The 23,108-nt window shown below is 39.9% G+C and overlaps 1 protein-coding gene across 4 annotated transcripts in view; it reads right to left on the bottom strand.

Annotated features, from left to right (window-relative positions):
* Positions 1-1,266: 1,266 nt before the first annotated feature.
* MDAR4 (monodehydroascorbate reductase 4) overlaps positions 1,267-23,108 on the bottom strand; it is a 37,350-nt gene continuing 15,508 nt past the window's right edge. For all 4 annotated transcript variants that reach the window (XM_088860307.1, XM_088860305.1, XM_088860308.1 and 1 more), the window contains 6 exons: positions 23,013-23,093; positions 14,736-14,854; positions 14,355-14,574; positions 14,047-14,165; positions 2,036-2,411; positions 1,267-1,900 (listed from right to left, as the gene is read on the bottom strand). In XM_088860307.1, coding sequence (XP_088716433.1) covers positions 1,542-1,900; positions 2,036-2,411; positions 14,047-14,165; positions 14,355-14,574; positions 14,736-14,825 — 1,164 coding nt within the window. In that variant the 5' untranslated portion in view covers positions 14,826-14,854; positions 23,013-23,093 and the 3' untranslated portion in view covers positions 1,267-1,541. The remainder of the gene's footprint in view (positions 1,901-2,035; positions 2,412-14,046; positions 14,166-14,354; positions 14,575-14,735; positions 14,855-23,012; positions 23,094-23,108) is intronic.

The raw sequence follows: 23,108 nt of genomic DNA, 5'->3' as shown, positions 1-23,108 counted from the left end.
ATGGGCAATTTTTCGCATTCTGATAAAACATATGTTGCAGCATGTGCTAAAAGCACCAACAACCGAGGGACTGTTTGATTGAAACTTTTTTAGATAATGTTTTGTTTTTCAATTTGCAATTGACCAAATGTTGCTGTCAGTTGGTCTCTGTAAGTGGTTGATTTACATTTTGAATTATAAATTATTATTATATGGTGTGATTGTAATGCTGGAGATAATGTGATGGTGGTGGCATAGTGTAACATTGTAGGCGGTGGCAATGCGATGATGGTGGTGGTTATACAGGAGCAAGTAGTGCTGGTGTTGTCGTGGTGGTAGTGGTGGCTATGGAGATGGCAGTGGAGGTGGTAGGGGGCAGGCAGTAGAGTGGTGGTGGTAGCGAGTGAGCAGTGATGCAGTGTTGGTAGAGAATGATGGTAGGTAGTGGCAGTGACAGCGAGGTGGTGTTAGAGTGGTGATGATAATGGTGGTGGTGGTGGCAGCAGGGAGGCAATGGTGGTGGACTGGTGATGGTAAGAGTGGTGGTTGTGGTTGTTACGGCAGCTATGCTGTTGTGGTTGTGGCGGCAGCTGCATAGTGGTGGTGCAGAGGTAGTAGAGAAGGCTGGTTGTAATGGTGGCATGGAGGTGATAGTGGAGTGGTGGTGGCAGGGGTAGGCAGTGGGCCTGCATTGCGGCTGGCGACAGTGGTGGTGGTGTAGCTGTGGCTAGGTGGTGTTGGTGGTATTGGAGTGGTGGCTAGGAGCCGTTAAAAATCATTTCAAATTTGCAAATCAAACATCTTTTCAGGTTAAGGGCAGGGGAGAAATTTTCAAATAGGCCCAAATTACAATTACAATTACAATTTGACTAGGAAAGCAAACAGTGCCTCCGAGAGAGAGTAAAAATGATAAATTGAGTACAACATACCAACTTCCTTAATATCAGGAACATCCTTGAAGTTTCCCACGGATCCATTTTCATCTTATTCTGTTAAGTAGTTCATACTTATACCACTTTGTAATGCTAGAATTTCCTGAACTTCATAAGAGAGAGGAGACAGTAAAAAATAGTATAACTCGAGAGTAAAAAATAAGGAAAAACAGACGAGACCAACTTCCTCAAAAACAGGGACATACTCGGGTTTCCTACGTCATTATTTTCATCTTATAACTGGGTCTAGTTCAATCATATATACAACTTTGTAATGCTGCAATATCAACTAGTAGTGACAATATGGGGGAGAGTATGCAAATGAGAGAGAGAGAGAGAGAGAGAGAGAGAGAGAGGCCAGAGAGAACTTTGTAATGCTGCAATATCAAATGCTAAAAACAATATGATGCGAGAGTTGGCAGGGGAGGAGACAGCAAAATGGCAGCCAGTCAAATTTCTGAAAATCAGAGGCACCCTTGTAATTTCCCTCAATATTCATTTTTATCTAAGGGGAGCAGTCCAATCATCATGTATGCAATGTTTCAACATCATATGCTACAAACAATGCAGACAGTGAGTAAAAGCTCGTCTACAATACATTGGCTGCTGGTCTTCAGGCAGCAACGCCTCTCACCACCTTCGTCTCCGCCTCCCATACCAATATGCGAAGGCTGAAATCGAGAATGCCACCAACACCCCGGCTGCCGCATGCCATGCATACAATTGCCTCTCCACAACCAACCCCATATCATCTCCCGCTGAAAGTGGGGGCCCGTAATCGCCTGACACCGCAAACTCCAACCCGCGACTCGCCAGATCAAGCCTGTCCCCCACAACTGGCTGCACTCTACAAATCCTAGCTATGGCCTCATACTCATCCTTGCTCCCTCCCTCAAGAAAAGCCCCCACTATCTGACCCTTCCCATTAACCCAATATGCCCCAAATGGCCCTTGAAAAGAAGAAAGATCTCCAAAATGCACAACCTCACCTGCATTAGAAAAAGAAAAAGTCGGTCAGCATACTTAGTCTTTCAGCACAAACTTCAAGGGTATGAACACTTGATTTACCTCACCAAAACTAATACATATGCCACTAAGCTGAAGCTCAGGGGACAGAAGCTCACCTGCATTGTCCCCATAAAATTGCCAAGAGAGAGTGAAGACCCTAGAATAGAAGAAAGGCAGGTAATCGAAATTTCCAGTGTCCTTGGGGTCCATTATGGAAGAAACAACATGAATGGCAGACTTGCGTGCACAGTCAACATGCTCGAGGCGGCGGTTCCTGCTGCCAAGAAGAGGGAGGGGAAAGGAGGCGACATCACCAACAGCGTACACGCTTCGGTTGCTAGTTTGCATCTTGGCGTCAACTTTGATCCCGCCATTTTTCTCATCTATTGTGAGCTGACCCTCAAAGAGCATGGTGTTGGGGCGGATGCCAATGCCCACCACCACCATGTCTGCCGGGAGCCTCCGGCCGTCCTTCAGGTTCACTGCTACCACCTGCACCATGCATTATGGTGGAGATTGGTTTCGCAATAAATGCTGAGGGGAGAGTACACAAAACAGATCAAACCACATGAAGTAACATTTGTCCATGCAAATATATGCAGAGAGAGAGAGAGAGAGAGGGAGGGCTTCCAAACACGTACATATACATAAACTAAGCCTGGAAAAGCATACCATAATCCTGAGATTATGAAAAAAACAAGAGACTTCTGGTCATCACCATCCAACCCATCGTTACAGTGGAGGAAAGAGAAATCCAAGGTTTCAAAAAACGGTCTGCCCGGCACCTAGGCGCCCGCCTAGGTGGCCTGAACAAAAAAACTAAACGCCTCGACCCAGGCAGCCCTACACCGGCAGTTGTAACTGAGTGAGCGCCCAGGCGAGCTAGGCAGCGCCCAAGGCCTTATGGCGTTTTTCAATTTTTAAATTCACCCAAAAGGGCAAAGGGGGTCATTTTGACCCCCAAGTTTGTATATGGGTTTTATTTTTTAACCTCCAAAGTGAAAAAAATAAAGAAATCAATCTCTAAACTTATTGAAACACAGGGCGCCCGAGGTTCTGGGCGCCAGGCAGGCCGCCTAGGGCCACCTAGTGTTTTTTTAAACCTTGGAGAAATCCAACATTGGGGTCACGTTGCACTCTGGTGGGTCCCACACTCACCATCTCAGACCATTCATTTATTTGATAATGACGAACCAAAGGGCTACCTGTGCAACTATTGCATAATTTCCCAACAGTTAAACGAGATGCAAATGAAGTAGCCCACGTGCACACACGTGCATGGAGCACACACAAGCGCACACACACACAACCTCCAAACTTCTATGCAAAAATCAATAGAATCCTACACCTGATACAAACATTTGTAAGAATCCTACAACCACCACAAACATATGCAAGAATCCTACATCCAATACAAACATTTCTAAGAAGCATCCATAAGCAGCAAGCTCCAGCCAATATCATATTTCATAACACAACCTAAATCAGCATGTATGATACATCCACAATTCCTACATGGCCTCTCAAATCCAAGCAGCCGAATTGAGGAAAACCAAACACGATATTCTTCTACCAGTAAGAGAATGCCCGCTTAGTGTAAATGCGTGAAACTATAAAATTTAAAACGAAAAAGGTATATTCAGAGGTACAAGGCACGCGTAGTAGCAAGCAGTTCATACAAATTTATGATAACTTGATCATATTCAAAGGTACAATACAATCAGGAGACATTTGCTGCAGTGACCAAGAAAAACTCCATAAAGATTAACTCATCAAATCTCAACCATACGGAAATAGCCTCACTTTATACTAAAAGTACAAAGTTGTAACCATTTTGTGAGTAGCTATAGTGGTGCTTGCCAGGTATAGAAATACAAAAATTATTCTTGTTGAGGTTTGTGGCCTTTAAAGGCCATGAAGGATGTCAATACGAATTATAGTGGATTTTACACTTTAGTGGGAGTATGTGCATTGATTGAGGGCCTAATCATATCTAAAACCTTTACCCCTGAGCACGTGGAACTATCGAAGAGGGTTGAGAGCGTCATCTCTAGTTGAGGTCAGAGAGATGCCCAGGGATGATTTTTAGGTCAGGAGAGCTTCATGGTCTCCTGTGTACGGATGTACACTTATGAGAGCAAGGGTTAAATCCTCAACAAACTTCCGCACAGCATGTACACATGACAGCCGCATACCGGGAAGCAATCCTGAAAATTGAATACAAGTACATGTGCATATAAAGTCTCCCCCTCGCACTATAGTGATATGTGCTTATGACTTGCACTTGAGGGGGGAACCTGTGATCCTGATTCTGGAACTCTAGTTCTACTGTTTATTGGCTAGCTTTGATGAGCCGATCTTGATCCCCTGCATAAGACTATGAGTCATGGGTCCGGTTAGGTTGTTTGAGAAGATAGTCGAGGATCACGGTTATTGGGGCGGGTGGAGTGCCCTGACCGACACTTATCTTGACCCATTAGTGCCAATCCACTTCAAAATTTTTTATTTTTTATTTTTTCTTTTTGACAAGGTTACATAGGAATGGAACTTGAGACGTTGGGCTACGAAAACCTAGCCTCTACCGTCTTGACCTAGCCCGTTTCCTAACTTCAAGATATCTTCTTGTTAATGTAAGAGATGTTTCTGTGAATTTTACAATTTTTTTCACAGTTTTAAAATGATTTTTAGTAATAAAATCTCTTAAAAGGGCATTGTAGAAATTTCTAATTTGTGGAGGGGCAAGGCAAGACATGTGTGAGCCTTGGGATCCAGCCCACACGTGCACCACCCTCACACATGTGGGGTGTTGAGCCCATACAGGCATTAAGTCTTTATTTTGAGGGAGTTAAAAGAATATTTTGTTTTTGACCAAATCTTTTATCTTTCAAATCTTTTATCTTTTGAATTTCTACAATCTTTGTGAGAGATATGGGAGTTCTAGAAGATTAGGTTTTGCTTCTTTGTATCCTAGTTTGACTAGAAGTGGATATAGATCAAAGATTCAAAGAATAAGGTTCCTAAACTCCTCCCTAAATCATGATGGCCGATTCATGGAATGGATAGCTCAGATTTAATCCTATCTGACTTTACAAATTTTCTAAAATTCTATTGGGCATGATGATTCACAATATGGATAGGCACACCAAGGGCCCTTAAGACCTATATAAGGAGGGGGATTCCCTCATTCTCTACATCATATTCTAGCCTCTCTTGCTCTCTTCCTTCTCTCTCCTCCATGTGCCACTCTCTATCTCTCTCTGTTGTCTAGTCACCAAAGGCTGGTATGTACCACCCTAGGATACTAAGGGCGGCACGCCACCCAAAGATAACATAGAGCGCCACGCCCAGCCCAAAGTAAGACCAAGGGAGGTACCTTACAAGGCATGCCCTTTGCAAGGTCTAAAAAGGGATCTAGAAACCCTGAGCTTGCTTATTGTCCCAAAACCCTAGATCCAAAAAGGTATTCCCTAAGGAAGCTTCCGAACTCGAAAATTCAGCAAAGCCAATAGGAACAGAGTGCGCCATCAGTTAGGAATCATGTGTGGGGTTTAGTAAGTCCTAAGGAGGTGGCCAACGGCAAATTCAAGTAAGTCTTCCCAGCTGTTTGTTTTTATTTTTCAGTCATTCTTTGCTTGTTTTTTTGATTTTCCAGGAACATTATTTGTACTAAAATTTATAGTGAAAGCTTTTTTCCTGGATTGTCTATTCTATTCGACAATAAAAGGAAAGATCCCAAGTTATACTTGGGATTTTATTTCTTGTTTACAGCATTGTTTTGTTGCACTTGTAAGTGGAATTTCGATACATTAATAAAAAAATAGAAGAAAATTTTTTATTTTACTCCCTTGAATTCCGCATAGCTACTCCTTTCAGTTGCATCATATTTTCTCACTTATATAGATACAGCCATTTTACAAGTGCAAAACAAAGATCACCCCCAATACCTTGTTGTGGCCACATTCACCAAGGCATCACTGGAACAAGGGCACGTCAAGCTCAACTTCAATGGCTTCTCTCTCGGCAACATGGGTCCGGCAGGTTATGGTGGCCTCTTCAGAGATCATGAAGGAAATACACTACTCTCTTATTCAGGATTTACTAGCCACATTGACTCTACAACAGCTAAGGCCATCGCACTACTCAAGGTATCAAAAGCTTCAACGAAGTGGATCCCCTTCTTAGTCTTGGAGGGCGATTCTATGCCATCTGTCCAGCATCAAGAGCCTGAATCTGCCCATGCCGACTAAAACAGATCTTTGACCCCATTTTTGAGTTTATACAGGTCTACTCATGCCTCCTTTCAGCATATGTGGCATGAGACAAACAACAGAGCTGATAACCTCGCTAAAAATGAAGCTAACTGAACGGGACCATTATAGCACTTTTTGAGCTGTGTTCCCTAGAGTTGTGTGCTTTTCTACCACTGTAAAGGGTTCCCACCAAGCTTATGTCAACTTTTGCAAATGTCTAGAGATACTTCACTCATGTAATTTCACCATGCTTTTAATTACATTCATCAACACTTGCTCAAAAAAAATGCCTGCAGAAACAAAAAGAAAAGCAGCAAGAAGTCATAATATGAGAGTTTCTTAGGATTACATCCTAAGAGTGGGTTCACTCCAAACTGAAGGCAAAGTCCTTTCTCAGCTCTTTTTGGGGAAACATAAATCATCCCAAGAACTCAAGACATGATAATAGGAAAGAAAGCTCCTTTTCTCTCTCTCAGAGGTTTCCCTTCTAAGGTTCTCTGTTTTCTAGTGTCTTCTCTTTATTGATCTCTCACTTGTTCAGTCCCTGTTTACACGTGCAGCAACCCGTAAGAAGCCCCTCAGTTTTCCAGGGGGCAGCCCATAGAGAGCGTCTCTCTTTCTTGCACATGTAGAAGACTCTAGATAAACATCTTTCTCTATCTTGAACTTGTAGCAGCCCTAGAGAGTCTTTTCTCCCTCTTTCTCCCACATGAATGGCCCTCAAAGAAAACTACTCTATCTTCTCGCTAATCTAGATGGCATGGAGGTACTCTTCAGTGTTTAAAAATGCGAACTGCCCACTGCCTGGGCGGCCGCCTAGGCAGATCTTGGGGCCTGGGCGCATCGTCCAGGGCTAGGCGCCCAAAAAAAGCGGAGGTTTCTGGGCACCCGCCTAGGTTCCCAGGAAACCGCCTAGGCAGCCGCCCAAGTCCAGCGCCCCACCCAGAGGAGGAAAACACTTTCGGTGGGGTCTATTTTTGTCCATTTGTTTTTATACTAAGGGGTCAAAAATGGGGGTTTTAGGTTCATTTGAAACCTAAAACTCATTAGAGCCTATTTTAGAAAGAGAAAGCCCCCCAAAAAACTAGTTTTTTGTGATTTTTTTCAGATCGAAGGGTTTCTCAAAGTTATAAGAAATTGATCAAAACATCACCCATTGATATTAGATTTAATTTTTGATATTTATAAATCTATTGGGGGGTGTTTTAGAAGATTTTGATTCCTTAGAAGCATCTATAAGGTGGAAGTTTGGAGATTGAGCAATCAAAGTAAGTGATTTTTTTTATTGCTTGTATAAGTTGTATTATTTTGAGATGTCTTCTTCTGGATCTAATAGGAGTGATGATCCCGGTTGGAAATATGGCTACAACCCAGATCCTAATGATAAAAATTGCATAAGATGCAAGTTTTGTGAAAAGAATACAAAAGGGGGCATAAACTGGTTCAAGAAACATCTTGCCGCTATCAGGGGGGATGTTGCCCCATATAAAAAGACTCATGAAGCTGTTAAAGAGGAAATAACCAATTTTTTTAGTATGGTAAAAATGAAAAAAGATGAGAGATTTGCCTCCATAGCAGAGATTAGGTCTGGGGTTCGGGTCAATTATGATGATAATGATAGTGATGAGGATGGGATTAGGGAGGGATGTCAAGAGGTAGAACAATCCATTATTAGGGGGAAGGGAAAGGGAGTTGTAATTGCTTCTGGTTCTGGGAGTAAGAAGCCTCAGGTTCGAGGCCCTATGGATAGTTTTTTGCCTCTGTCTGACCTCGAGGTTGCAGGAGAGAAAACAAACAAACAAACCACCATTGAAAATAAAATGAAGAAGGAAGAGAGAGATAGAGCTGCTTATTATATTGCTACATGGTTTTATGAGGCGGACATCCCTTTCAATACCTCTCGCCTAAGCAACTTCTATGCCGCAGTAGAGGCAATTGCTCAATTTGGGCCTGGGATGAAACCCCCAACCCCATATGAGCTTCAGAGCCTCTTTTGAAAAAAGAGGTAAGTGTCACGAAGGAAGTTGTAGAAGTTAAGAAGAATGCATGGGCTCAATATGGGGTTACTATTACGATTGATGCTTAGAGTGATAGGAAGAGAAGATGTCAGATGAATTTGCTTGTGAATTGTCCTTTAGGGACTGTTTTTTTAGGTCTATTGATGCCTCTGATCATATCCATGATATCCATTACATATTCCAATTTATAGAAAAGGGAATCAAGGAGGTTGGGCAGCATCTTGTTGTACAAGTTGCTACAAACAATGCTACTTCTAATGTTGCTGCAACTAATTTGTTGTGCATAGCTTATCCTAGAATCTTTTGGACACCATGTGCAGCACATTGTATAGACCTCATGCTTGAGGCTCTTGGTGGTTTAACCAAGATATCAAGTGCACCGAAGAAGGCAAAGTCAGTTACAAATTTCATTTATAGTCACCATCTCACCCTCTGCATGATGCGTAGATTTACAAAGAAGAAAGAGATTGTGGGGCCTAAGGTCACGAGATTTGCGACCTAGTACTAATTCCTAGATAGCATACATTTGAGGAGAGTGCAGTTGAGGCAAATGTTTGCCTCGGATGACTAGAGAGCATGCAAGTGGTCCAAGGATCAGGTTGGGAAGAAGGTGAGAGATATTATCCTTTCTAAGGCTTTTTAGCGAGGGGTGAAGGGCGCTCTTAAGGTACTTTTTCCTCTTGTCAAAGTCCTTCGCATGATTGATAGTCACAAGGCTTCTATGGGCTATATATATGAGGCTATGGAGAAATGCAAAAGAGAGATTGCCCAAAATTTTGATGATGATAAGAACCACTACAAGCTTGTTTGGGAGATTATTGATGAGAAGTAGGATAGGCAGCTACATCGGCCATTGCATGCAACTCGTTATTATTTGAACCCAGATTTTTTTTATCTTGACAAGGATATACAAACAAATGACACAATTATGACTGGATTTAATAAGTGTGTAGATGTGCTAGTCCCTGATCCTGGTATCCAGGATATAATATGCGCTGATGAGCTGATAAATTACAAGTGCTCATTAAAGTCTTTTGGGAGCCCAATGGCGATGAGGCAAAGGACCAAAATTGATCCAAGTAGTAATAATATTCTTAAGTTCATCAAGTTCAAGTAATCAAGTTTCATTTTTATAATTCTATTATTTATTTATGATTTTATTCTATATCTTTGCAGCCAATTGGTAGAGCCAACATGGGTGTAGTTCTCCAAATTTACAAAAATTAGCCATTCGGATCTTAAACCTAACCATTTTCTCATCCGGTTGTAAGCACAATTGAAGTACTTTTGAAGGGGTAAGGCCATAAGGGTAATTTATATAATTGTATTAATAATACATGAACCATAGCGTTTAATTAATGTCATTTGATTTTGTTAGATTCATACAAAGAGAAGGAACAGGCTTGCGTCAAAGAGGCTCAATGACGTAGTCTATGTCAAGTATAATCGATTCTTGAAGGACAGGTTTGCTAAGAGAGATAAGAGAGACCCATTAGATCAAAAAATATGGACAATGCTATGGAGTGGTTAGTTGATGATGATGAGATCGAGGGGCATGAAGGATTGACATGAGACATGGTCATGGATGCTTCAGAAGAGACGTAGGAGGACGACCAATATGTCGAGGAGGGTGACGACTCCGATGGCGATGCATATGATGCAAATGCAGCTGACCCTACTTTTTCTGATGATGAATGATTAATGTTGAATAATGATTAAACTTTGAACATTGATTGAACTATTGAAGATTCTTGTATTACTTTCATTTTTGTTTTCTTCCTCTTGGTTGTGTATTGTGGTCTTGTGGATAGTGGATTTGTAGTTCCACTGGTTTGGTATTTGGTAACTTTGGTTTGGTAATTTGGTTGGTAAATTTTAAGTTTCAATTGGATATAGACCGACTTATGATTATACTTATGGAGTGTGCGCTAATGTGTAATATACTTTGAATTTTGATATGCCCTAAATACCTAATTCGTATATTTTATAAAATATATAACTGTAGAATCCTTTTTGGATTCAACTGGACCGCCCAGGTTCTGGGCGCTCGCCTAGGCGTTGGGCGGCCTGGACCCCCCAGGACACCTAAGACCCGCCTAGCGCTTTTTAAAACTATGGTACTCTTTCACATTCATGTGGATGCTACAAAAAAGTCTTCCCTTTTCTTGTCAGGTACCGGCCCCATGATGCACGTCTTCCACGTTGATGCCCATGGTTTCACTGCATTCATCTCATCCTGCTCTGAGATGCCTTCAGTAGCCCCCTTTTCTTTACCATGTGCTGCCCTAGAAGGCCCTTTTGCTTGATGTGTAGACCATTGTGAAAGATCTTTTTCTCTTTCACATGAAACCCAAGGAGAAAGCTCTCCTCTCTCTCTCTCTCTCTCTCTCTCTCTCTCTCTCTCTCTCTCTCTCTCTCTCTCTCATGAGGAACCCTAGGAGAACCTTCTTTTTAGTCATATCCTAGCCCTCCAAATCATTCTTATTTAACCCAATGGGAGAGTAGGCCAAGTCCTATTATATCCTTGTCCAAGAGTTAAAGAGTTACCGAAGGAGAGGATTTTAACATCTAATAGGAGGATTTTAATCTTAGTCCAAAAGTTAAAGAGTTACTGAAGGAGAGGATTTTAACATCTAATAGGAGGATTTTAATCTTACTCCTTTATTCTCAAACCAGCCATCATGATCTAAGAATGACAATTGCCCCATTGTTCCTAGTTGCCCTTATTATTCCAAACAGCTGTACATTCCAATTCATAAAGGATACCAATATAAAATCCTAAAAACTTCTAGAAAGCTAATCCTTTCTTTTAAAGAACAACCCTACTGAAAGAAGAACTCATGTTACCCTATCAAATCTTTAGAGGATTTTAATAACATTCTAAAACAAACAAGAGAATGTAAATATTGTGTGGTTCCCTTGTCCCATCGGAGCCCATTAAACAATAAACTCAAAAATAGAATTAGGAGAGGCTTGTTGATGTGGGGCCCATGACCAGTGGAGCCCACATCATTCTCCTTATTTTAGTTCCATGTGGGCCTTCATGGCCAGTGGGGCTCACTACACCTCTTTGCAAAAAATGTGGTTACATTTGGGTCAAATGTGTGGCCCACATGTGCCCAGGACAAAATATTATACCCCCTTTGAGAGGACAAAAAACATGTTGGGGTTTGTGGCCTTTAAAAGTCGTGTTAGCATGTAAAAAGGAATTTATAATGGATTATATGTTTCAATGGGAATGTGTGTTGTTTGACTGACCAAGGCTTAAGCGGCTTATAGCTCTTGTCTTGTCCAAAACCCTTACCCCTAGGCATGCGGCACTCCCTTATTGAGGTCGGAGAGATGCCCAGGGATGGTTTATAAGCTAGGAAAGTTGTGCAGTCTCCTCTGTGTGGATGTAGTCCTGTGAGTGCGAGGGCTAAATCCTTGACAAACTATCGCACAATATACACATATGACAACCACCTTACTGGGAAGCAACCCTAAAAAAGGATACGTGTACATGCGCATAAAGAAAGTTCCCTATGCACTACAGTAATATGTGCTTGGCTTGCTCTTATGGGGGGGGCGGGGGGGAGACCTATAATCCGCATATTTCGAGATCGTGGATCCATTGTTTATTGGTGAGCTTTGAATAACCAATTATGAGTCCCTGCATGAAACTGTGGATCATCAATTTCGTTGAGTCGGTTTGAAAAGACAATTGTGCATCGTACTCTCGAGGTAGGGCGGAGAGCCCCTATAGTCACTTGTTTTGACTCACTCGTGTCAGTCCAATTCTATTTTTTTTATTTTCAATATTAGAATTGTTTCTGTGAATTTTAGAATTTTTTTCAGAATTTTTAAAATTAATTTTTGCTGTAAATTCCTTAGAAAGGGTAATTCTGAAAATATGGAAAAGTGTAGTGGCACATGTGGGGCCCTTGGATCCAGCCACACATGTGCGCCACACCCCATGGCTGGGGCGTTGGGCCCATAGGACCCACATGTCACCCATAGGGAAGGCATGCCCCTCTCCTCTTTTGAATTAAATGTTGCGTTAATTAATTTGTTTTTTTTTTAAGATTAGTTAGATAAAAAAGGAAGTTCTAGAAGGTTTTAGGGCTAATACTAATTAGACTATAAGTGTATATGGGTCAAATATTAAGGGGATAAAGTTCATAATATGCCTCCCTAAATCATGATGGCTGATTTGTGGGATGGATGGCTCAAATTTATTTCTCTCACCTCACATATTTCCTAAATTCCTATTACTCAATGTGAATCATTGGATAGGCATACATGGGTGTTGAGCCTTATATAGGGAGGTGAACCCCCTTTCTCATTACACACAATTGGAGTCTCTCTCACTCCTCCACGCCCATAGTTGTTGGAGGTGGGAGTGGGATCGGTTCGGAATTCACCGAACCGCATTATAGTGGAAGCTCCCTGGTGTTGGGATCGGCATCCATACAATGAACAACACAAGAAGCGAGATTCTTAGGTTTATGGGAGAGAGATCTGATGTAATTGGGTTCGATGTTTTGACTAGCAGAAATCTAAGCTCCAATATACAAAAAATGAGGTTGTAAGTAGAGCTAGTACGAGTTCCCTTGATTAAGGAATCGAAGTTTAAGTCTGTCATATACCGGGGTTCCTCCTGTTCAAATATCAGAACTCTTAAAGTATAGGAATCAAGGTCAGCTGATTGGCCCTGCGGTCTGCAAGTGCCATTTACCAGGGATCCTTTAGCAAGCGCCCCCCGCCGTTAACAATGGATTTATTTATTTTTGCGTAAATAATAAGGGATTATTTATGTAGCTCTATAAGTCAGTCTTTCTTGTGACCAATACATCTTCAGGCCATGACCAATACATCTTCAAGCCATGACCAATACAACCATATACACCCCACGCATCCCTGTGGGTCTTCAAATATTTATTTGTTAGCTCCACGTCTTTCTTAAGTAGTGGCCCTTTAAGCTAATAAATAGATGGAGCCTTCAACCCTGCTCCAAACTAGCCCATTGCTTCCAACATAGCCTGGAAGCTACTGAAGTTAGCAACATTAAAAAAAATGCCTACTTGGAACAACCACCTCCCCACATATTGTATCTCTATCTTCTTTCTTAAAATGGGTCTCTAAACTTTTTTTACCCTTTTCTTGTGGTAGTAGCTCAAGATTAGGGCGGGGGAAGAAAGATCCATAGACCCTCTTGTTTTTGGCCGACTAGAAGATCCAACCTCAATATAAATGTCTTCTTCCTCTTCTTGAACTCCAAAAATACCTACACTCCTTAGAAGTTCATCATGTCTTTTTCTCACCTCCTATTTCTTGTTTTTCACCCCCTCCAAATGCCTTATCATCTCTCTCAGACACCAAGTGCATGCGGCCACATCCCCTCTAATACCAGCTAAATCACATATTCGAGGTTTTTAGGGAGTTTTAATCTCTCTAAGAGCCACGAATTAGGTTGTGTTAGAATACCCCCCAAAAACCTTTTTCCCCCTTTTTAGGGGCGGGGGGGGAAATTACTAATTTCGACCCTAGCCAAGGGCATTTTTCTGCCCTCGACAACCTGCATCGAGGCAACGCCTAGGCGGCCGCATTTCTTGTAGCACCTCGGCGGCACCTTGCCTGCCTACGCGGGCGCCTAGACGCAAGCCGCTTAGGTGCCCCGCCTAAGTTCCGCCTAGGTGCCCCACCTAAGTTCCGCCTAGGCGTTTTAGCAATTTGGCCACCTAGGCGGCTGGGTGGCCGAATTGTTGAACATTGACAATAGGTATTCAAAATTGGAGTCTGTAAAAAGTCAAAGCTACTGTACATTCTGAAAAGAAATATTCACTTTAATAGATGGTCATCAACAACAACAAGAGTTACCTGGCCAAGAGAATTAGTTTCTAATGATGATAAAACAGTGCCTTTAATGAACTCCACTCCTTTTGAACTGTAGTAATCTTCATAGAAAGCAGCAATTGTAGGCGTAAATAAACGAGCCACTGGAGAAACCAAGATAAAAGAAGAATAAGAAATATGAAGGATCTCCGACAAGTAATTCGAATAAAATTTTTCCATGTCAATGGGAGATCAAAGTTCATACCAAATCATCTTTTCATTCGGAATGCAAAAATAACAACACAATTGAATTTTGAAATAATAACAGAATATGCACTATAAGAAGAGCATACTTATATGTTCTTCTGGGAAGACCATGGTCACACTGATTTTATTTGTGACAAGAGATGCAGCACATTCCATGCCAATGTAGCCACCACCAATCACAACAGCCTTTCCACCAGCAGCAGACTGCATTACATTGACGAGTCTAGATGCATCAGCCAAATTGCGCAGGTAACAAACATTTGGAGCATCAGAACCCATCACTCCAAATTCTTCAAGCTTCAATGCCTATATATAGAACAATTGTTAGTCATCAAGGAGATGCCAAAGGAATTACAGAATTTAGAGTATTCCAAAATTTTAAATGCATAACTGAAACTAGAATACAATCTTAGTTCTGTCTAGTTTAAAAACTATATCATCAACTTTTAATATGAAATAATCCATACCCGAGCACCTGTTGCTATGATCAGAGTTTTGTAGCTGATAGTTTCTCCTGATGATGTCAAAAGTGTTTGACGCCTCACATCAGCAGACATTACGCGAGTTCCAAGAACCAATTCAATTCCTGAAAAGGAAGATCCAGATTCTGATTATTAGCAGCTGCATGGAAGAACATCCAATATGGCCTTTTCAATTCAGGATTAAACTCAAAAGAATGTATTTATATCAAGATCCACTGTACTCAAATATGCCACAGTCGGAGAACCAAAAAGAGAAGGGTGAATACAGCATTCTCATATGTAACTAGCCTGTGGAACTACTGTTTATAAGCCAAATAAGAAGAAATAACACTATCTATAACAAAGTCCTGCTTGAAGAGTTAGAATAAACTATGCAACAACTTATGAGCGCAAAAAAGGGAGATCTGAGACAACAACAATATGCAAGTCTTATGGCAATGACTCAAAAAAACAAATAAAAAAAATGAAAATTGCATTGTTTGGAGCTTCCAACTTAATATGGTTCAAAAGCATATACGTTTACAAGGCTTTTTCTAATATTCCTATTCCAAATTATCGTACAACTCTTGATAAACTATCAAGCGAGTAAAGAACATCTGCCAGTGTTCAATGACAAATTCATGATGATAAAAACCATACATGGTCTGGTTGACCACTATGGTCACATGAATAAAGAACCAGTAACTTATAATTCAGAAATCAGATTGACAAAAAAGTATACAAAATAATTGATTTAGAGAAGTTCTAGTTGGCAAGACAAAACTGAACCAAGATAACTAGCTTATGAAAATAAATTAAAATTAAGGGCATGTTTGTTTCGTGTAAAAATATTTCTCGGGAAATATTTTCACATAAAAGAGTTTCATCATGTGATTAGCTGTGGGAATATTTTCACACCAATTAGTCTTACTGTATTTTTTTACACTAAGGGTATGTTTGATAACAGCGAATCCCTGGGAACATCTCCGACTTTCCCCTCTACTGTAGCTTTTTCCCATTTGGGTACAGTAAAAAAGGTGAAAGCCGGAACTTAAACATTACCCATTGCAGTGCTTAAATGAATAAAGTGGCAGCCCATGGGTAACCCTTCGCTGCCACTTTCTGGGAAAATTCACGAGACAAAAACGACTGCTCTCTCTGTCTCTCTCTCTCCACCATTCCTCTCCCACAATGCATGGTCTCTTGCCTCCAGGTCTTGCACTCCCAGCGCAAATACCTCTCTCTCTCTCTCTCTCTCTCTCTCTCTCTCTGCATCTTCATCCCACAATGTCTTTGGTAAATGTCAGTTTACACACTCTTTCTACTTCTCTCGTCCCTCTCTCTAGAAGAAACTAAAAATATCAAACCCCAACAAATGGAAAAGTCTGTTAAGAAAAAGGGATAGAAATTAGGGTTCCCTCTGTAACCTAAGAATGCCATTTCCTAAAAGCAGTGTAGGAAGGAAACTCTAGGACCTCCATGAGTAAACAGAAAAATTGAAATTCTCATGAACCTCCGAAACAACATAATTGCGAGAGAACAAGTCAAACAAACAGTAACTACGGTTTTTATTTCTTTTTATTTTTCTGCTACACTCAGTTGCATCTCATGTTATAGTTCTACCACTAATATTGAGTCTTGCGCGCCATACAATCGCAGTGACTTGTATGTGTTGCCTTATGATAGCTACTAATCGTTTTTTAGTGAGTTCAGATGTTTTATTTGATTTATAAGCGGTTTAATCCATGTAACTTCTCATTTATTTAAACAATTAATCTCTGCAAATGGTTGTTAGTATAGGTTGATCACAGAGGTTCATTTGGATCTAAAAGGTTTCATAGTGATGGTAAATATTATTTGTTTATTTATTTATTTTTTGTAACAGGTGAAAGAAAAGAATATATGTAATACAATAAACAGAACATAATTCTCAATATATTTAATAATTGGAATATTCATGACTGCGATTGTTTGCATATCAGACGATGGGGCGTGGTGTATTTTGTACCATAAGAATTGATTTTTGTGCCTTGTGCAATCACTTAGTTTTATTGTTCTTGCTATAATGATCAAGAAATCATTCTCTGATTAAAAGAAGGCTGCAATGTTGTTTTTATTCCTTTCCGATCCTCACTCATAGAACGGATGGTAATGGGGATTTCCAAAAAAGGTCATTTTATTTCCCATATTTTCCCTTTTCAGTTTAACTCTCTGGGTTAGGACTGAGAATTTTCCAGATCGGGTCTGGATCCACCCGGATCCAGATGCGATTAGTATACATCGAATCCGGATCCAAAATATTTAGATTCGAATCCAGATCCAAAATCATCCATGGGATATGGATCCGAATCAGTTGCATTTTGTTTCATCAATCTTTCAGTCTCCCTCTCTACCTGCACTGGTGCAACATCCTCCAAATCCATTTATCACAATTTCAGAGAGACCAACATGCCATGGGAGCCCCAAACCCAACAACAACACCCGAAACCCATGGCTCCAGTCCTTATCTCGAGAGAGGAGAGGAGAGAGAAATAGGGTAGAGAGAAATATGTGATATTTCACCCAAAACTCTTTCTAAGCTCTCTCTCTACAAAACCTTTTTTCCAAGAGGAAGCACCTCTCTCTCTCTCTCTCTCTCTCTCTCTCTCTCTCTCTCGATTTCACCTTTTTCACCTCCATGGAACCTGAGTCCCGAAGCTGGAGCATTCCCAAGAACCCCAACAATCACCCAGCGCTACCAAATCCTCCATTCCATAGGCTCAGGTGCCTATTCTAACATTTACAAAGCAAACTCTCTTTGATTGCTTAATCGTTGCCCTCAAAGAGATACATGGCCAGCAATCTACCATTAGAGATCTTCAAGCTCTGCAAACCCTACATGGGGCACCAGCATTGTCCAACTTATTTGAGTATTTCTGGTCTGATCATGATGGCCCAATTCTTGTTCTTCAGTTTCTGCCCATGGATTTAGCTGGTTTGATCACAGAGGCCAAGAAGGAATGGAATGGAGGAATAAGCGTTTCAGAGATGAAGAGATGGATGATTCAGGTCTTGAAGGGGGTTGAAGCATGTCATGGTTGCTTTATTATGCATAGCGATTTGAAGCCTTTAAATTTGTTGAACTCTTATCCTGGGCCTATAGCATATCCAGGTTTCTCTCTCTCCAGTACTTTGCTCCCAACAGTGCCTTGCTCTCTCTGGCAAACCATCTTTATCCTGTCTCATCCTTATTAATCTGCCTTGCCCTAATAAACTTCACTCTCTTTCATCTCTCCAAATCCTCTCTCTATACATTTTCTCTCTAGCTCTTAAGAATCTCTCTCCCTCTCTGTCTCTCTCTCTCTCTCTCTTTATGCTATTTCCCAAATTCCAAGTCTAAAACTGAAAGCCCATATCTTTATTTCCATCCTCTCTCCTCCCAAAATCTAAAACTCCCACCCCCCACCGTTTTCCTGCAACACTGCCCTCCTTTCTCTCTCTAAAACCAGTCCTCAATGGCTAATAGTGAGAGAAAGCATTGCAAAGAGGAAGAAGGAAAGCCAACAGGCTCACCACAAAGAGCATGCTTCAGCGATATTCTCTCTCTTCTCGAAGACAACGAAGACAAACTTCAACCGATAGGGAGCTCAAATTGGAGAATTTTGGGCAGAGATCAAAGATGGGCTTCAATGGAGAGAGATATGAGAGAGATGGGTTTACAGATCGAGAGTAAGAGTCATAGAGAAACCCTAAATTTTCATTTAGAGTGAGAAATAAGCAAGGATCCAATCCCCACCGTTCATCTTCCATAAACCTACGGTGCGGATTAGGTTTTAAAAGTTAAAAATATTATATATTATAAATATAAATTAATAAATATATAACAATATATATTATCTTAAAAACTGGATTGGATCCAAATCGGATCCACCTATACCCAGATCCAACCTGAATTACTATTCAGATCTAGATTTTGGATCAAGATCTGAATTTTGGATCTAAATCTTGATCCATACCTGGATCCAAATAGGATCCGAATTTCGAGTTTCGGATCCAGATCGGTAAATTCTCAGCCATACTCTGAGTTTGGATGGATAAGTGATGGTTTGGTAATTGATTGATGCTTAATATATTTTCATAGTTTGAATAGATTTAAAAGGGCTTGGAACAATTGTTATGTGCATAAATCGTACACACTGAGAAAACATTGAAATGAATTTTACATACAACCATGCTCTGAAGTATTTAAATATATTTACAAGAGAAAGATTGATGGACACATAAGTACAAATGCTTAGACCGAATGTTTCAAAATGAGGCACTCAATTGGTCTGATGGCATGGCAGTTCATATGCTTTGGACAAAGCATTGGTCAAGCTCCCAAGCTTATGTTATTCATTTCTCTTTGAATGGGTAGTTTATTTATAAGAATGATATCCCATGAGAAGGCAAACTTGAAGAAAACTTTGCTTTCATGGGCTCTGAGGGTATAAGAGGTAGTTTTCAACTCTTCTAATGCCAAATAGATAAAAATACAAGCACCACAGTTTATCAAATAGGGTTCCCAACTTTCAGGCTACCAATTTTCACTTTCCTCTAATATTTTAGGAAGGTCAGCAATAGGGATTTTCCTAGAGAAGGTTATCAAAAGCACCCTAATCGGCAGCTAATTTGTGTGAAAATATTCCTATACCTAACAACATGAGGGAAGTTTTTCATATGAAAATATTCACGAAAATATCTTCACGCGAACCAAATGTGCCCTAAACATGAATGCCACATAAAGCAATAGTCATGAAGTAATATCCTAAAAGAATCAATGCTCCACAATTCTCAAACCCATTCCTAATTAGCATTTTGAGTCCTCGGAACATGCTCAAGACCTAATCATACAAATTCTAAACTGAACATATATTAGAATTAATCAATTGTTTCTTCATTAGCTTTATTCTTTCTTTCAGAACATTCCTCAACAAATTCACCAACTTGTCTGAATTCAACTTAGCAGATCAAGAAAAAAATAGTTGCTTGAATCCAGTTTTTAAAGTTGTGCACAGAGATCTTGATGCAGTTATGGAATGACCTAATTCGGATTTTTTTACGTACTTTAATTAAGGGTTATATTTTGGGGATATTTAATAATATGTGAGTTTAGATCATTAGAATTATTTTGATTTTTATTCTTTTGATAAGAATAGGTAGTACGCAGGGATAATTAGGAGGGCATAAATTTATATTGTGTTTATCTTGTATCAATTGGGTTAAGTTAGTTTGGGATGTAAATAGGATAAGGTCAAAATTATGGGAGTTTTATCTTTATCACAATAGGAAGGCTTTGAGTAAAACGTAGGAGGCTTTACTTTGATAAAAACGTGGCTATCTATTAGCATGTGAAGTTAAGAGAGAAAAATAAGGATGAGGGAAAATAGGGAAGAGAGAAAAAAAAGGGAGTGCGTGGAGGTTTTTTTTCTCTTTTGCTTATCTTATTTTTTAGTCTATTTAAAAGGAGGTTTCCCTTCATTGTAAAGCAGTCTATGAATTGAATACAAATCGATCTCGTGAAAGAGATTGTTTTGGGAGTGGATTCCCTTGCAGACCTTTGAGAGAGGGTATTTTCTCTCAACCTTCCTTCTTTTTATTGTTAATTTTTTGGTTTTATTTTCTCCCTGCATCATTTGGTATCAGAGTATCAATTTGCATCAATTGGTACCAGAGCGGGTTACGAAGGAGGCACCCCTCGAAAGATCCCTTGAAAGATTAGAGTTGTAGTTGTTGACTCAGAAAGTTCAAGCCCTAGTGGAGAAAGTTGAAAAACTCCTGCCTTTAGCTAATAGAGTAGAAGAGCTCACGCACAAGTTTGCTCAGCTTCAGTGTGAATGAAATTTGGAGAGTAATGTTGGAGATCAAGGCAATGAAGGTGAAGGAGGTGACTTTCATCTTGTTCCTATCAAAAACGATATTTCTGAGATCATCGTTCCTATCAAAAATGATATTTCTGAGATCAAGTTTCATGCCCATATCGAAAATCATGTGGAAAATCCTATCTCACAGAAGACGTTGGATCATGTGGAAAATCCTATCTCAGAGAAGGCGTTGGATGTTGAGGACAATGTCAATCACAAGCCCATAAATGATGAAAGGATGGCTAAGTTCGAAATATTTGCATTAATACTTTTTTCTTCAAATTTTGATCCATTCTTTGACGTATCACAACCATTGATATTTTTAGAGCCAAAGGAGAAAAAGGCAAAAGAATGATGCGAGTTTGATGTAGATCTCATCTTAGTCCTCTTCAAAACTCAATGACGAGTTTTCTCCAACCAGAGGACATTGTTGCAGTCATGGAATGACCTAATTTGGATTTTTTTACGTATTTTAATTAAGGGTTATATTTTGGGGATTTTTAATAATTATGTGAGTTTAGATTATTAGGATTATTTTAATCTTTATTCTTTTGATAAGAATAGGGAGTACGCACGGACAATTAGGAGGGCATAAATTTATATTGTGTTTATCTTGTATCCATTGGGTTAGTTAGTTTGGGATGTAAATAGGATAAGGTTAAAATTAGGGGAGTTTTATCTTTCTCACAATAGGAAGGCTTTGAGTAAAACATGGCTTTGGGTAAAACGTGGGAGGCTTTGCTTTGATAAAAACATGGTTATCTATTAGCATGTGAAGTTAAGAGAGAAAAATAGGGATGAGAGAAAATAGGAAAGAGAGAAAAAAAAGGGAGTGCATGGAGGTTTTTTTTTCTCTTTTGCTTATCTTGTTTTTTAGTCTATTTAAAGGGAGGTTTCCCTTTATTGTAAAGCAGTCTATGAATTGAATAAAAATTGGTCTCGTGAAAGATATTGTTTTGGGGGTTGATTCCCTTGCAGACCTTTGAGAGAGGGTATTTTCTCTCAACCTTCCTTCTTTTTATTGTTAATTTTCCGGTTTTATTCTCTCCCTGCATCAGATCATATGGCAGACATACTCAATCCTTAAGGAATGAAGGAAAAAAAATTACAGGGTGAAAATTCTTAGTTAACTCTGAATAATTCTAACCTAGATTTTTGCATGGCATCAATTCAAAGAAAATTCAGCTTGCAAACCTTCCTCCAAAGTACCCGAATTTAAGAAGTAAAATTCTGCACGACAAATTGCCATAATTTTGCCACAATCCTTACAAACTCAAATAAACATAAACACATTTATTAGGGACTTTTTCCATTGCAGAAATTTGCAGGTCTTTTGGTACTATATTTCGGCTACTCAGCGATATGTTTGTTCTAAACCAAGGCTTTCGTATAAGGGTGAGCTTGAGACACCAGGTTTGCAGCGGAAGGTCTGAATTTTCAATCAGCCATGTGAAAACCAAGCTTACCTAGACTTGACATGGAGGATTATCTAGAAGCTGAAAAAGCACATCCTAAGCCTACAAGCCGAAAAGCAAAGCAGTGGTAAAGAACTTTAAATGAAGCTGAAAAAGCACATCCTAAGCCTACAAGCCGAAAAGCACAGCTGTGGTAAAGAACTTTAAATAAAGCTGCAATCTTAATTGGATATGTAGCTGATCACTGATTGCAATCAATCTGAGAGATCAGCCACCTCACAATGTATCTGAGAGAAGTAGAACACTAGGCATGAACACCCAAAAACCTTTACATCTCTGATCAGTAAATTTCATTGCAGAATAAGAAAGAAGTAAAAGAGGTACATCATTTTAATTAAATTTATGGATTTCAGACATCCCAAACACTCAAACCAACCGGAACACCATACTGCAACCTAGGAGTCTATAGGGATGAAACCATACATACTGACCCAACAAACCAAATTCATCAGAAAGCCCTTTTAAAAGTGACTGAAGAAAGAGTGCAGGCAAACTACATCCAACTAAGTATTATTTAGCCTATGCCTCAATGGAATCTGCAGGCCCAAATTGATCCCCAAAAAAGATGGAAAACCAGAAACTTGCCAAGTACTACATTATGTAACAATTTATGGTTCTACAGTACATTGCGAATAGCTTAAGACATTTCATAGAAAGTTCAGAAACTCAGAAAGTCCCTACTTTTCTAGAAATAAGATGATGGATGTTCTTCATACCTATGTTATTAACTTGCAAACTGTCTTTTATCATGCCAAGCTCAATAATATTTGTGGTAAACTAAAAGGAGCAGATCAACCAGATATAACAAAGAAGCATGCCATTACAAAGGACTAACAAATTTACTAGGAGCGAAGAATCATCACAGGGCATTGACAAAGACAGGATGTGAGAACTAGCCTTTCATGGGGCATTCAACAGAAGCTTACCATGTTCCTTATACCATTTTGGTGTCAGTCTCTCCTCATGGGCACCAACACAAGTATGAAATGATGGCAGGCGAGCCGGATCTGCAAATTTCCACA

The sequence above is a fragment of the Amborella trichopoda genome, chromosome 3 (genome assembly GCF_054954075.1).
Source record: "Amborella trichopoda isolate Santa Cruz 75 chromosome 3, AtrichopodaSantaCruz75HAP2 v2.0, whole genome shotgun sequence".
NCBI classification, from domain to species: domain Eukaryota; kingdom Viridiplantae; phylum Streptophyta; class Magnoliopsida; order Amborellales; family Amborellaceae; genus Amborella; species Amborella trichopoda.
The sequence above is the reverse complement of the archived record's forward strand: the minus strand, read 5'-3'. Positions and strand labels throughout refer to the sequence as shown.